The sequence below is a fragment of the Kogia breviceps genome, chromosome 9, assembly GCF_026419965.1.
Source record: "Kogia breviceps isolate mKogBre1 chromosome 9, mKogBre1 haplotype 1, whole genome shotgun sequence".
Classification (NCBI taxonomy): domain Eukaryota; kingdom Metazoa; phylum Chordata; class Mammalia; order Artiodactyla; family Physeteridae; genus Kogia; species Kogia breviceps.
In genome coordinates, this window is record NC_081318.1 from 71541666 (window position 1) to 71556241 (window position 14576).

Sequence of the window (14576 nt, forward strand, 5' to 3'; positions counted from 1 at the left end):
TTTTATACTTGGAGATTAAAGAAGACAGGCTTAAAAACACGGAATTCAGCTATGCCCCTAAAATTCCACGTGAAGCATTTGTAAACAGTTGGCTCTAGTGAAAAGAAGAAAGAAATTAGAGATGAAGTAAAACATACATATTTATGCATGATATTTTCAAATCTTCACTTATTAAAAATTATTTTCTTCTGTTCCTATTTTTTCCTATCTCTTATGATGATAAACAGATACTAACACATAAACCTTATGACACGTGAATAGGCTTTTTTTCTTTTTCTACTATTTTTTTGCATGTTTTAAGTCACTGCTACCAGCTAACACAAACATACACCACTTTTAATGTGGTCGGGGAGAATTTTTTCCCAAAGGACCAAGTACTAAAAACCAGACCATTTAATGTTTCAATGGTAATACAATTTGGTACCTTTGGATGAATAAACCAATGTGGTTTGGATTGAAGTTTCATTTTTCTTTGCTTCCATTTTGGTGTGGATGAGGCCATCACAATTAATTTTTCAAGCTTAGCATTGCTTTGGCAAAGGGATCTCTAATATTCTAGTTCCCCACTGAGTAGTGGTAAATTTTAAGGAAAAGAGGCCAGGAGAAGGAATCACTTCTAGATTAAACATTGCATTGACTCACTATGTGACTAAGACAAACCTTTTACCTCTTTGTCCTTCAATTTCTCCGTCACTGAAAATTGCTTTGCTTCCCTGGTACACAGCAATTTTGAAAGATGAAACATGAGTTTTGAAAAGAAACATGCCACATAATTTTGAGGTATTAGACCTCTGCTTTTGTAATACCAAAATGGCCACCATTCATTAAGTTCTTTGAATAGGAGAATTCATTATTACTGTTGATGATATAAATATTATTGCCTTATTACTGTGTTATCATATATTTCAAGTTCTTAGTAGCATTTTTATTTGATATCTAATTTCACTTGAGTTTATTTTATTAAACAAAAGTATCTGGAGTGTCATTTTCAATATTTAAAGATTTGGGAATCTGTTATGAATTAATATAAAATACATGTTTAAATCAAATTCCTGCATATTTTATATAACCTTTCATTGACTTATCTCAAGAATTTTATTTTAAAAATTAAATACTAGAAACCCACAGCTCTGTGAATGTATTAGAGGACATATAGAGAAAGGATGAATTGTTCCTTCTGCTTGAAACTCTAAAATTACGGATCATTTTATCTCTACCTTCTTAATCCCTATTGTATAGCCATTAGCTCAGTGATTGGAATAAATTTTACTTTTCTAATATACTTTTTACTACAGCAGTATATTAAACTATTTTAGAAATAACTCTCCCAGTTATTAAGCCTGAAATTAGCATGATTTTTAATGTTAAAAAAAGTTTTATTTTGGGTTCAGTATAATGATACCCAATACTAAATTGTCTCCAGTGCTTCAGCTCTATTTTTGTTTCTCCTTTGTTAGTTCACTTGGTTCACAAGACATGGTGTTATCCATTTTCCCTACTCAGCCATTGGGTAAGGTAGGGCTTTTTGGTCGGGGGTTAGGGGGGGTGGGAATTATGGAATGAGAAACTAATCTAATGATTTACAGACCTAATGACCCATATGGATGAAAGCAGATTAACATCTGTATTATTTCTTGACACAGGCTTCAAATTCACTCAAAGAAAAACAGAAGTGTGAAACCCAGACACTCAGGCAAGGTGTTCCTCTGCCTGGGCAGTATGGGGGAGGCATCCCGGCATCTTCAAACCATCCCCATGTCACTTTGGAGGGAAAGCCCAACAGCAGCCACCAAGCTCTCCTGCAGCATTTACTACTGAAAGAACAAATGCGACAGCAAAAGCTTCTTGTGGCTGGTAATTCATAACGGCACCATTTGCAGGTTATTTTAGGGCTTTCATTTTATCAGCAATTCAATGTAATGTCTCTTTAACTCAAGACCTAGTAAAGATTCACAGTGTCATACATAGGTCTCCCTGATACTTAGTACTGTGGAAAGACTGTTGTCTTCATTTATTCCTCTAGATCCATGAAAAAAAACTCACCTTATTTAACCTTCATACATACCAGAGTGGACTATTGGTGAGTCATTGATCAGATAGATGCCTATCCTCCCAATGCTTTGGCACTTTTGCCTTCACCCCACCCAACCTAGCCTTCTGATATTTGCCCGGTAGTATACTACTTTTCGTAAAACTTATCCATAGCTATTTTCTGTAGCTTCTTTCTTAAATTGTGTATGTGTCTGTATACATATATACATGTAGATATATATTTTTTTCAGGCGGAGTTCCTTTACATCCTCAGTCTCCCTTGGCAACAAAAGAGAGAATTTCACCTGGCATTAGAGGTACCCACAAATTACCCCGTCACAGACCCTTGAATCGAACCCAGTCTGCACCTTTGCCTCAGAGCACATTGGCTCAGCTGGTCATTCAGCAGCAACACCAGCAATTCTTGGAGAAGCAGAAGCAGTACCAGCAGCAGATCCACATGAACAAGGTAAGTCCCCAAGCCACGTCAACACGCCATAACCTCTGGTGTGGAAATTGGGGTTTTTTTCACTGATGTGTGCATACAAGAGAGAATGTTGGTATCCATCACAGCCAAATGGAGACTGCCCTCCTGGCCCTGCTGTCAGGGCTCAAGGACACCATCACATTATCACTGTTTTCTCCATCACTACATGCATAGGACATTTGTAGCAAAATTGAGGTCCTAGATTAGAAAGTCTTTTATCATTGGGTACCTATTTTTTTTCTTTTTTTTTTGGCTATACGCAGGCCTCTCACTGTTGTGGCCTCTCCCGTTGCGGAGCGCAGGCTCAGTGGCCATGGCTCACGGGCCCAGCCCCTCCGGGGCATGTGGGATCTTCCCGGACCAGGGCACGAACCCGTGTCCCCTGCATCAGCAGGCGGACTCTCAACCACTGTGCCACCAGGGAAGCCCTGGGTACCTATCTTAATGCAGAAGCACATAAAGGCACATGTGTACAGAGCCCCATTTTTTGTTATTGTAGTAAAGGTGTGAAGCAGAGTTGAAGTTTGCACAGGTGCTAGCAGCTATGCCAAGGTCGGCCAGTTAGTTATTTCTCAGCAACTTCTTTGTATGCATGTTATATTTATTTTTTAATATGCCCTACTTTATTCCAGTCAGTGTTGAAGCAGTTTCTCAGAAACTTGTGGTAGTTTCTTTCTGGCAGCCTTATTGTGGTTGAAATGAACAGCAAATGCCTGAATCACAGCACATCCTCAGGAGCCCTCCTGCTGAGGCAACCACAGTCATTCTAAAATAATGGTATCAGGCGGGCCAGCAAAGCATTTTCAATGAACTTGTAAGCAAAACTGGTCTGTACAGTTTTGCCACTACTCTCTGCTATGGTAGCCTTACAAAGTAGAATCCTCTCATTTCTGGAAAATGAAAGGTCCTGAATATCAAAATTCTATCTATTATCCTTTGTTACTATATCACCTCCAAATACCTTGTTAGAGACATTATATTGAGAAACAGTCTCCTGTTTACTGATAAATGGATAGCTAAAAATTGAATTAGTATTTAAATGCTTTATTGTATTGTGATATAAACCAAACAAAATCTCATGGGAGAAGGTCTAATCATCTTTCTAATAGCAAGAGAAGGGGGTCTTTATCATGTGCTCACCTTATTGCAGGTGGGATTAGAGATTTTCTCTCCTCTTTGACCCCCATCTTAACAAGGCAGAGCCATGAAGGGGGCATGGGCTGAAGACCACAATATTGAACACAGATTCTCCCAGCCCAACCCTTTGCAGCATTCAAAGATGACGTGTATGTGTGTATATTGCGGTTCAGGGTGGTTGGCTGTGCCAGCTGCCTCTCCTGTTATCGTTTGCTGTACTGCAGATTGTATTTCACTATATTTCAGACTCTTTCTATATCGTCACATTAATGCCTGTTTTATTGCTACAGCATTTCTCTAAATTTATCGAATTGTTTTGGGTAAAATCAGTCTTGTCAGAGGAGAACCAACTTCCTTCTTGTATAATGGCATATAATACTCCTTGTCTTGAATGTTATTCTTCATGTTTACTCTCTTATGGTAGAGTTATGTTGGTTGGTTTGTTTTGTGGTATCTTAGCACTACTTAAAACTACCAGGTACTCTTGAAACATTGTCCAGTGTGAGAGGAAAGACTGGGAATTCTACTTTTCACCTCACAATATTTTGATCTGGAATTAAGTTCATTTAGAAAAGTAGTATTGGATTGTAAGTATACTTTCTGCTACTCGGTTCTATTTCCTAGAAATATGTGGATGTGCATATTCTATTATAGGTACATTAGGTAAATTGATCCCTTTGAAATCATCATCTACAGATGATTTCTATGAATACCTTTAAGAATACTTTGGAATACATTTTTTATGACCTAGAGTTGCCACTGCTTCACACTCAGATGGTTTGTTAATATCAGAATCTTTGTATATTAGTATCACAGTTGAGATTTTGACAGGCAGATGCTAACCTCCGTCACATGGAAGAAACTAAGATGGAAAGCAGGCATTTGCATTTTAGCAATGAGAAAAGCAAATCTTATCAGAGACCTTCTCCCATGTGGAGCTGATTCCTTGGAATCTGTTAAGAATTCTTCCCAAAATTAGAAACAAACGTATACTTTTAGGTACATGTTTGTACAGTGGTTTGATTATTAAATCTTGTCTTAATTAGGCAAAATGAAGCCCAGAAAACTTCAAAGTACAAAGCTGATCTTTATATATTAACCTCTCTCAACTTGGGTGTTTAGATTACTCAAGCAGGTCTCTACTTGGCTTTTCTCCATGTATATATTCCACATGTTTAATCAAGATGGCATATGCACACTGGGTATTCTCCAGATTTGAAAATATTTCACTTGCCCTCAATTGTCCAAGGAAATAGAGAAGAATCTTATTAAATAAATCTTGAACTCCATCCTGTTCCATGGTATTCACAGTAGAACCATTAATAAATGAATTGCTACTGTTCACCCTCCCCCATGAGGTAATGAAAACATTTAGTTCACATCAGGAGAAGGCCAAACTTAGATGTCAAAAGATAACAAGTTTCTATATAATAATATAGTTATGTGTACTCTAACCATTTAGAATAACCATTAATGAGAAATAACCACAGAAACTTTAATATATGTTGTTTTTTTCCTATTATCATGGAAGAACATTTACTGAATCCATTCAAACTGGAGCCAAATAGTTGACATCATAAAAGCATGGTCCTTACTCTTGAGATACTTATTCCAGCAGGAAATATAGGCACACGTGAAGACATAGGTGTGCAGATGACATATTTTAAAATGTCTTTTCCTTTTATTCCCTCAGCTTTTCTTTATGGTTCTTTTTTGAGGAATTTAGGAATTTTGAGGAAAAATGGAGTGGGAGAAAGAAAAAATAAGTAGGTTTATCTCTAAACTTACATCATATTAAATATGATTGGCCTTCCTGTTATGAAATTTTTAATGATTTATTTGAATTGCTAATAATCTTTAGAAGAATTAGAAGCAAAGCTACACTTTTCAGAACAGTTTATACAATGATTGACTTATTAAATTTTAAAGACTTTCTCATATCTTGCTATTATTTGACTGCATTTATGAAAGCAGTCATTCATGCTTGTTATAACTATACAATGTAAATGTTATTAATCATACTAAACAATTTACCTACCTGTTACCTGATACTTTAATGACATTTACATGGGAAATTTGTGTGTGGTAAGATGTTAAGCCTCATGTAATTACGTTGTAAGTGCTTAATAGCTTAGCAGAAATACCCCAGGAATGGGTTTATGTAGCATTTGTATTGCTGTATCTACCAGTAAGTAATGGGGCAAGCTTGAAAAATGAATGAAAAATGTCAGAATGATTTATCTCTGCTTATCAGTTTGTATATTCTGTTTTCACTGAAAGAGTTTTGAGAAGCTTAACCATAAGAAAATCATGGCTTACAACATTTGTTCTTTGGTTTTTTTTTGGAGACATATAAAAAATTTAGAAATGCATTTAAATAATTTATATTACTAATATATAGTACCTTCATGTTTCAAAAAAACAAGAGTTTTTTAATATGAGGATTTCAAAAGAAAACTTGCTTTTGCCAGTATATTTTGATTTTTTTTATTAGAAGAAAATGGTTTCTCAAACAGAATTTTCCTTGTAAATACAATATAGCAAACAAAAATATAGGAGGGTATTGATAATTTTCTTCTGAACCCTTTTCAAGTTTAAATATTGCCACAGATTTTCTGGTAAAAACTATGGTGAAAACAAAATACCATAGTTACTTGGACGTTTTTATGATTTTTGAAGGAGTATTCTGACCACTGACTAATTACTAGAAGGGTAGATCTCTAGTCACATCACTCTCTGAATGATATACAGAAATTTTCCAAAGTATATTCAGTCATTTTTGTTGTGAGATAATTTGACATAGATCTCTGCCCCCTTCCAAATGACAACATTATTCTTTGAATTATTTCTCAGTTACAGTATTAATAGTATAGCATTGGTTGATGCCTAATTGTTTCTGTTTTAACTAGAATTTTAATAACCTTTCTAATACCTATATTTTTCATATTCATCCCATCAAATCCTTATGAGAAGAAATTTTAAGAAAATTATTTCTTAATTCAATACTTATTTGAATGAAATAATCTATGCAAGTGTCCATTTAGCAAATCATTACTGAATTCTTACTTGGTACCAGACACTATTTTAGGCACTAAGAGAACTACATTCATTATCCTCATGGAGCTTACCATATGGGGAGCAGGGGACTGAAATATTCCAGTAAACAGTAATACAATACAATGTTTTAAGTATTAGGATAGGGGACATGAGGAAGGAAATTGTTTTCTTTAGGGAAACAAGATTTGAGACTTGTTTAGTTCTCAGGATTATCTTGTCCTTTTTACATCTTTTCCCTCCCTTCTCTCTTTTTCTCTCTCTCTCTTTCTTTCTTTGTCTCTCTCTCTTTCCTTCCCTGCCTCTTTCTCTCTTTCTCTCCCTCCCTCTCTCCCTCTCTTTCTTTGTAAAATGCTCTGTGATAAATACCTTATGCATTCCTATGACTGAATATCAGCCAACGCTTAAAAAAAAACCCACATAAATCATGAGATGATATCTTGTATGTGTCAAGGTTCACTCTAGATATAAGTATTTATTATATATTTATTACTATGATACTTAGGCATTTTGACATGAGTGCTATTTTATCATAATAAAAATATATCAAAGACAAGAGCAGTAAAGCGGAGGGCGGGCAGATGTCCTACATTGCCCTTATTAAAACAGGTAGATTTTATGTCTGACAAGCAAGGCATGAATATAGTTAAGCTCAAATGCTGGCACAGAGCTATGAGGGAGCTTTCATCAGTTTTGGAAGAGAATTTGACCCTTTATTTGAGTAGTATCTATTGTATTCCTTTTCTTGACATAATTTTCTAACATAAATGTTACATTTTTTCCATAACCCCTCATGATTCATACCCACTCCTTGTCCACAGCAATTCATCCAGAGCAACTCAGGGGAGAATATTCTTTCATGCCTGTGGTCACATACAAACATAGCATGGTTGTGTGTGTGTGTGTGTGTGTGTGTGTGTGTGTGTGTATTTTTCCTTATAAAGTATCCCTGAAGGCAGCACTAAAATATAACTGTTTTGTGCACTATTAAGCAAAGTGTATATTTTCCCAAGGAAATTAATTTGAACAACAATTATATAGACATTTACAATCCAAAGAGTTTACATATTTTGAAGTCACGCTTCATATTATTTTATTTTAATAAGGGTATTTCTATCCATGCCTTACTTGTAAGAAGATTAATATTTTAAGGATAATTAGATTATGACCAGGTACCAATTTTTGCTTTTTTGCTACACCTATTTCTCCTAGTGTATCTTTTCCTCCCCATCTTTTATACAACATGCATCTTTCCAGAACCTGTCCCATAGGGACCTTAGGGATAGGATCATTTAAATGATGCCAGCTCTCTTTTATGTGTAGGATCTTCTATGAGCTGGGACACCATGCCATCATTCTTATGTGTATCATCTCCTCAAACTATAAGCACACTTTTTTTTTTTTTTTACTATCAAGAAAGTTAATTTAAAAGGGCTAAAGTAAGCTGACTGAGGTGGCTAGGTTAGTAGTTGACAGAGCTGGGATTCCGACATAGGTTGTATGACACAAAAGCTTGTCTTTAAAGTAAACTTAGGCTTATGATTTCAATATTTATCACTAAGCAGGAGACAAGATTTTCCTAATTTTATTCTTGCCAAAAGTAGGAAACTTACAATAAAAAACAAGGCAAACAAACAAAAAAAAAGGAGGGTTATCTTATTTTTTAGGTATTTGTTTGGATTTGCCAGGAAGGAGAAATCCCATTTCCTGACCTTGCTTCCCAGTTCTCCACTCATTGCCCTCCATCCAGTTACTCACTTGGATGTCTTTTTATATGGACCTAATGGTGGGACTTTCAGATATCCTGTTGGCTTTCCAGCAATGCAGTGTGAATGCTGTACAGAGCCAACTGCAGCCAGGCCACACTTCATTCCTTTCTTCTGTGTTGTAACATTGCCATATTTTTTAGACTGGGCAAACATCTCACAGGAGTCCTGAGCAAGCCTGAAGTTGAAAGTCAACTGACTTCATCAAGTTCAACTGAAATGCAAATGTTGGCATCTCATCTATGGGTGGTTTGGAAAATGCCTTGTTTTAAGTTTTGAAAAATGGATGAGTAGAAACTTGAACTGGGCTTTCATTTAGGAAAGTAGGCATTACTGTTGTCAGGTTTAATTTCTCTCTATCCATTTGACAGCTTGTTTCCATGCAGAGTCTTTAATCACCAATTTAGGATTACATTTTGCTCATTAGATGGATAGTATGTCCAAAAACTTTAGCAGGCATTGAAAGGCAGTCTCAATTTTATAACAGTAAAAAGCCTCCTAGATTATTTATCTATCTATAGAGGTTTATAAAAGAAACTTTGACTTTACCCTTAAATAGATGCTATTTCGACATGATTAGCCCAATGTAAATAGATCCTTGTAGGTATGTATTGGGCTTCAAAAAAATAAAAGAAAACTACTTATGCTGCAATACCAGCTTACATCATCATAGAGAATTCATATAAAAGCATTTCACTATATAATTACAAGTTGATGGTTTATAATATACAGAAAATGGCTTGTTGCTTTATTATTAGATGTGATGAAATCCTGTGTTTGGAAAAGAAACTAAATGACCATTTCAGCGGATTAATGTGTAACATTCATAAACGTTCCCAGTGCTGCTTTCATAACTTGAAGACCAAGGGAAGGACCTCGACCTTTCCCTTTCACTCTGCACTGTTAATCTAGCCAGAGACGCTTTTATTGAATGAGAAAAACAATAGTTGGACATGACTATGAGGTAAGAAAATAGGGGAAAGAAAAGTATCTGGGGAATTAGGCCATGTGAGTGGTTTGACTGATGTTGATTCCAGGAGTTCAAAAGGAGAGGGAAGCTAAATAATTTGGTTGTTTCCCAACCTTGACAAATAGTTTCATTTGACAGAATGAAATAATTAAGTCATACTAAGGAATTTTAAATATAACTAAGTGATTTGTGGACATGAAAACCACCAATGTGTAGCAGTCTCTTTGTTACAGATTTTGGTTGCTTATAAGTTCCTGATTTTAGAGGTTTTTTTCCTCTGTATCTTTCTGCTCTTTCTCTAAATATTTATGAAGACTGAGGGATTATAGTGGCCCTGAAATGTCATACAGTCTGGAGTATTCCCATTCCTTCAGGCAGAATTGCATCCAGGGCTCTGCTCCCATGCCCTAAATATACCGTTACTCTTTTGCTATCAAATTAGTTGTATCACCCAGCAATAAAAACTCACTTCTAAAAAATAATTTCCTGGCATGTAATAATTGGTGTTCCACAAAGATTTATTGGCAACTATTTTGCTGCATCCTGGAAGTGAAAACAGAGAAGGCATGTTTTTCCCCTTGAATGGCTCATAGACGTGCAAATAGATAATTTTAATCAAAGATAGTTCTCCAGAATGCATAGTTCATATGAATTGCAAAACCTAGAATGCTGGGTAGCCTTTCCAAGAGAAGTTTATGATGCCCTGCACACTTACTTATTTGTTTTGTGACTTTGGCCAAAGTGTCAAACCTCTTTGTCCACTAATGCTCTAATCTGCACACTTTAGAGGTTTATAGTGAGAATTACATGAGAGGATGTACTGAAAGTGCTTTGTAAACATAGTAAGAAATCCTTCCATTTAACACAGTATTTATATTCTTATATAGCACTAAGAGTTATATTTTCCCAGCTATATTAATGCAAATGGCTTTCTGGAAGTGTAGAATATTTCTAAGACACACATTTTTCACTTGCCTCAATATTGCATCAAGCGACTTTGTTGTAAACCAAACCACTGAATTTTGTTCCAGCTCTTCCTTGCATCTTTGTATTCATCATGAAGCTGATCTTGTTTTCTCTTTGGAACAATATTATGGTTAGTTATTGAATTTTTTATTGACATATAATTCACACACTGTAAAATTTATTCCTTTTGCTGTGCAGTTGAATGAGTTTTGACAAATGTATATCGTCATATAATTACTGCAATCAAGATATAGAACAGTTCCCTCAACTTCCAAAATTCCCCTGTGTTGCTCTTTTGTAGTCAATCCATACTCCTACCTCAAACCCCTGGCAAAGTACTTGAATTTTTGACCATGTAGGGAACATAAAACAAATCACAAGTATGAAGGATGCTGTATTTTAAGAGCATGCAGACATCAGCCCTAAATGATTTAAACCGTAAAATGTTCAAGCAAGAAGAGACATAAGGGATTCTTTGCAGAGGTCACAGGCTGATAGTCTATGGACTGGATCCATTCCATTGAACTGATGTCTTTGGCCTGCCTGGTGTCTTAAAAAGCATTCAAGTTTTTGGTCAATCATTTCAAATACAAATCTGGATTTCTGGTATTGCCTGAAAAATTGAAAAGTCTGGCTACACGGGGCCCACTTTTCCACGTGGCAGTTATTGTCTGGGGTTTACTCTTGGTTGTCTTTTTAAAGTAGCGTTTGCACTACTATTTACCCAAGCAAGGGATTGAGGGGAGAAAGGGAGATGTTTATGAGTCAAGTGATCAGGAGCTCCCTGGCTTTGGGATCTTGTCTATTCTGAGAGACAGTCCAAAATCACCAAGAGTTAGCAAAGAAAATAAGCATGCCTTTCTTCACTGTGCCTCTATTCGTTACCCTTAAAGGAGGAAAAAAGAAAACTTTAAAAGAAAATGTACTGTCAACTGAAGATCAGGAAGGAGATTATCAGGGAAAAATCCTGTTATGTAACATAAAAGGACATAAAATTACACAGTGCTCTAAAAGAAGGAAAAACAGCTCATTTGTGTTCTAGTTAAGAAAAGCCCCTAATAGTTCTTGTTACACTCTCTTGCTGAGGATTTTGTATTCTGAAAGGCCAGTCTTCCTGTTTCTACTTTTGCCCACCTAAATCCAATATTCTGTAGCAGCCAGAGAGATCATTTACAAATGCAAATCAAATCATGTCAAGGGCTTCCTAAAAACTCCCCAGTTGCTCCTTATTGTTTGTTGGATAAAATCCAAATATCTTTTCATGGCCCACAGGCTCTTGCCCCCTCACTGACCTTATCTCCGACTCCCTACCCTTACTCGCTGAGCTCCCACCACATTGGCCTTCTCTCCAGTCTGTGAGGAGTCTCCTTCCATCTCCTGGAATGAACTGTGAATCACAGTTCTGTGTGGGATGTTCGGCCTCCAGGTGTTCTTATGATTCGACCTTGGTATTGGAGACTCTCTCAGCTCAAACCTCAGCTCTTCAGAGCGGCCTTCCTTGCCCATCCAAATTGGACACAGATACCCACTCCTTCCCCCATCATTCCCTATCACATTTAGTTCCACCCTTCAGTTACTTATTTTTTATTTCCCCCTGAGAGACAGAATCTTGCCTGATTGACCGCTCTCTTCCCAGGTCCTGGCATATAGCAAGTGCTCAGTAAAAATTTGTTGAATGAATGAAAGTGGGTAACTTTCTCTAACTAGCCGGGAGGAGGAAATTTTCAGTCTCCTTTCTGGAAGTGAACACATAATTGAGTTATTTGAATATTAGGATGTTTTGAGAGCCGAAGAAAGGATATTTTAATTGCTGGCATTGTTTTGGATAGTCATTTAGCATTATAAAAATAAATGCATTTTTTATTAAGAATTCATTTGATCCCTAGATTAATTTTATATCTCTTCAATATTGGCAAGAAAGGGTGTTTTTCAGTTTAGACCTTTAACTTATGTGAATAATGGACCAGTACTTAGAAAATCTTTCTCTCTTGTTATTTAACTTTGGTTCTTCTGGTTATTTCCCTAAAATGCACAGAAGCAAAATGACATGTAGTATTTTGGCTTGAGTCGTCTTCTCTAAGTAGACCTGGTGATTTGAAAGCCCTCCAAGCTCTGGTTGTTTTTGAGAACAGTTGGTGCATACCTAATCTATTTGTGAATTGAGGCAGAATTTTATCATTATTTTTAAATCTAGTTTCCTTGGAGCTTAAGGGAAGGGTTTTATTTTCCAAAAGAAGTATTTTACATTTATTTAAAAGAAAACAACAAAAAAAAAACTTATGCTATTGCCATTCCCCAAGTAAAATCTGTCTTAAAATATGAGGCAAAATAAGAAAGTGATGAATAGGGTTGAAGGTCATTTTGCATGGTTTAATTTGAACACTTGTGCTGAATGGTTTGTTGGTAAGTTCAGAAAATCAGATGTCTATCAGAAACAGATTTACTCCTTATATACTCCTGTTCTTAGTTTGATATTCCATATCTAAAGATATTTGTGAGGACATGAAGGATTTCTGTGGCTAAAGTTAAAAATATAAAATTTAAAGACATTTTATTCCAAAGCACTATGCTTATGTTTGTTTCTAGAATTTTATCAAACAATGTAACTTACACAGAGATGGACTTAAATGGGTCAATGTGTAAAGATTAGCAGCACACCCTTTAAATATTATTTAATGAATTTTACACCATTTGCCAATAGATTATATGATGTTCAACATGGAATTATGTTGAACATCATATAACAAAGTCCAAACATTGAAATTGTGGACTTGCTATAGTTGTGACCCTAGCAGGGATTGATAAGAATTCAAGAGTCGAGTTATCATACTTGAAGCTGTGAGCAGTTTGGATAAATTATCAAGCTATCTGGTCTATAAACTCTCCAGTGTAAGTGTGTATAGTGTGTGTGTTACAAACCCAGAATGGTAATGGACCGCCTGCAGCATTCTTAGTGTTTGGTACAATTGCTGTACAGTAGCATGTAGAATACAGAGACATGCTGACAGATGAGGAAAAGCACAGATAAAAGGAGTAGAAGAAGCTGCTCAGCCATCATCTTCTTCATCTCAGCTGGGTTCCCCACCAAAGTAACTCACCTGGTGTCAGACGAATGACACACAGTGTGTTTTACAGATGGGGCCTCAGCCGAGACTCACGCAGGCTTACACATTTATCTGTCACACAGATGTTTCTTCTTGTGTTTTCTAGCCAGCAAGGCAACAGCTCAGCTTTGCTGGGGGATCACCTCCAGATGTTCAACCAAAGAGAGACCCTGCCACCCCACTGAGAGTAAGCAGACAGCTCCTCCCTGCAGCTGGGGCCACTCAGCAACAGTACAAATTAGAAAAGGGTTTGCTCATACCTTTTTTGTAATGGTCACATTTGTAGTTCAAAAACACATAGAACACAACATAGTCCAAACACTGGATTTCCCAGTAAATAGTCAGAAACTTACAAATAACAACAAGTAACTTTTCACTTTAAAAATCTGAAATAAGTCAATCCTGGCAGGCAGGTTTTCTGTGGCTTTTGTTTGCAGATTTTCTTCATGTTTATTGCTGATTTTTCCACTCCGGCTAATTTGACTGTTTAAATAAAAACAGCTTGAGTCAAATATCTAAAAAAAAATAAGTGTAGGTTAACTCCCTCTGTGCATTTATATTTTGCAAAACCGTCTCCAGGAGATCCCATTTATTTCTTTTGTATTTTTTGAAACTTCACAAAGAGCATGTTTTATTCCATAAATGGTGAAAAAGTAGTAGTTATTATTCACGTGGATACTGGCATTCACCTCATAACCTGGGGAAAAATAACGTGTCAAAGCTTTGTTGCTAAGCACAATTAAGTTTTCAGATATTTATGAAGACAAGTGAGAGAGAAACAAGGATAAATCCTAGATTTTCGACTCATGCAACTGGGTAATGCTGTTTACTCAGATGAGAAAAATTAGGTGATCAATGCATTTGGGTGCAGTGGGAATAAAGGTTATCTTTGAGCTACTTAAAGTTTCTGATGCCTATTGGATATTTTAGATCTAAGTGATGACGTTAGGTAAGCAGCTGAATATGCAAGTTTGGAGCTCAGGGGAGACATTGGAATTGTTTTATATGAATTCAGTTGTCCTTGGAATATAGCCGTTTGAGAGGAGAATGCAGAGTGGAAG

At 36.2% G+C, this 14576-nt stretch overlaps 1 protein-coding gene across 33 annotated transcripts in view; it reads left to right on the top strand.

Moving 5' to 3' along the window:
• Positions 1-14576, top strand: part of HDAC9 (histone deacetylase 9) — a 1021922-nt gene that overhangs the window by 604652 nt on the left and 402694 nt on the right. For all 33 annotated transcript variants that reach the window (XM_067042622.1, XM_067042606.1, XM_067042614.1 and 30 more), the window contains 2 exons: positions 1644-1854; positions 2283-2500. In XM_067042622.1, coding sequence (XP_066898723.1) covers positions 1644-1854; positions 2283-2500 — 429 coding nt within the window. The remainder of the gene's footprint in view (positions 1-1643; positions 1855-2282; positions 2501-14576) is intronic.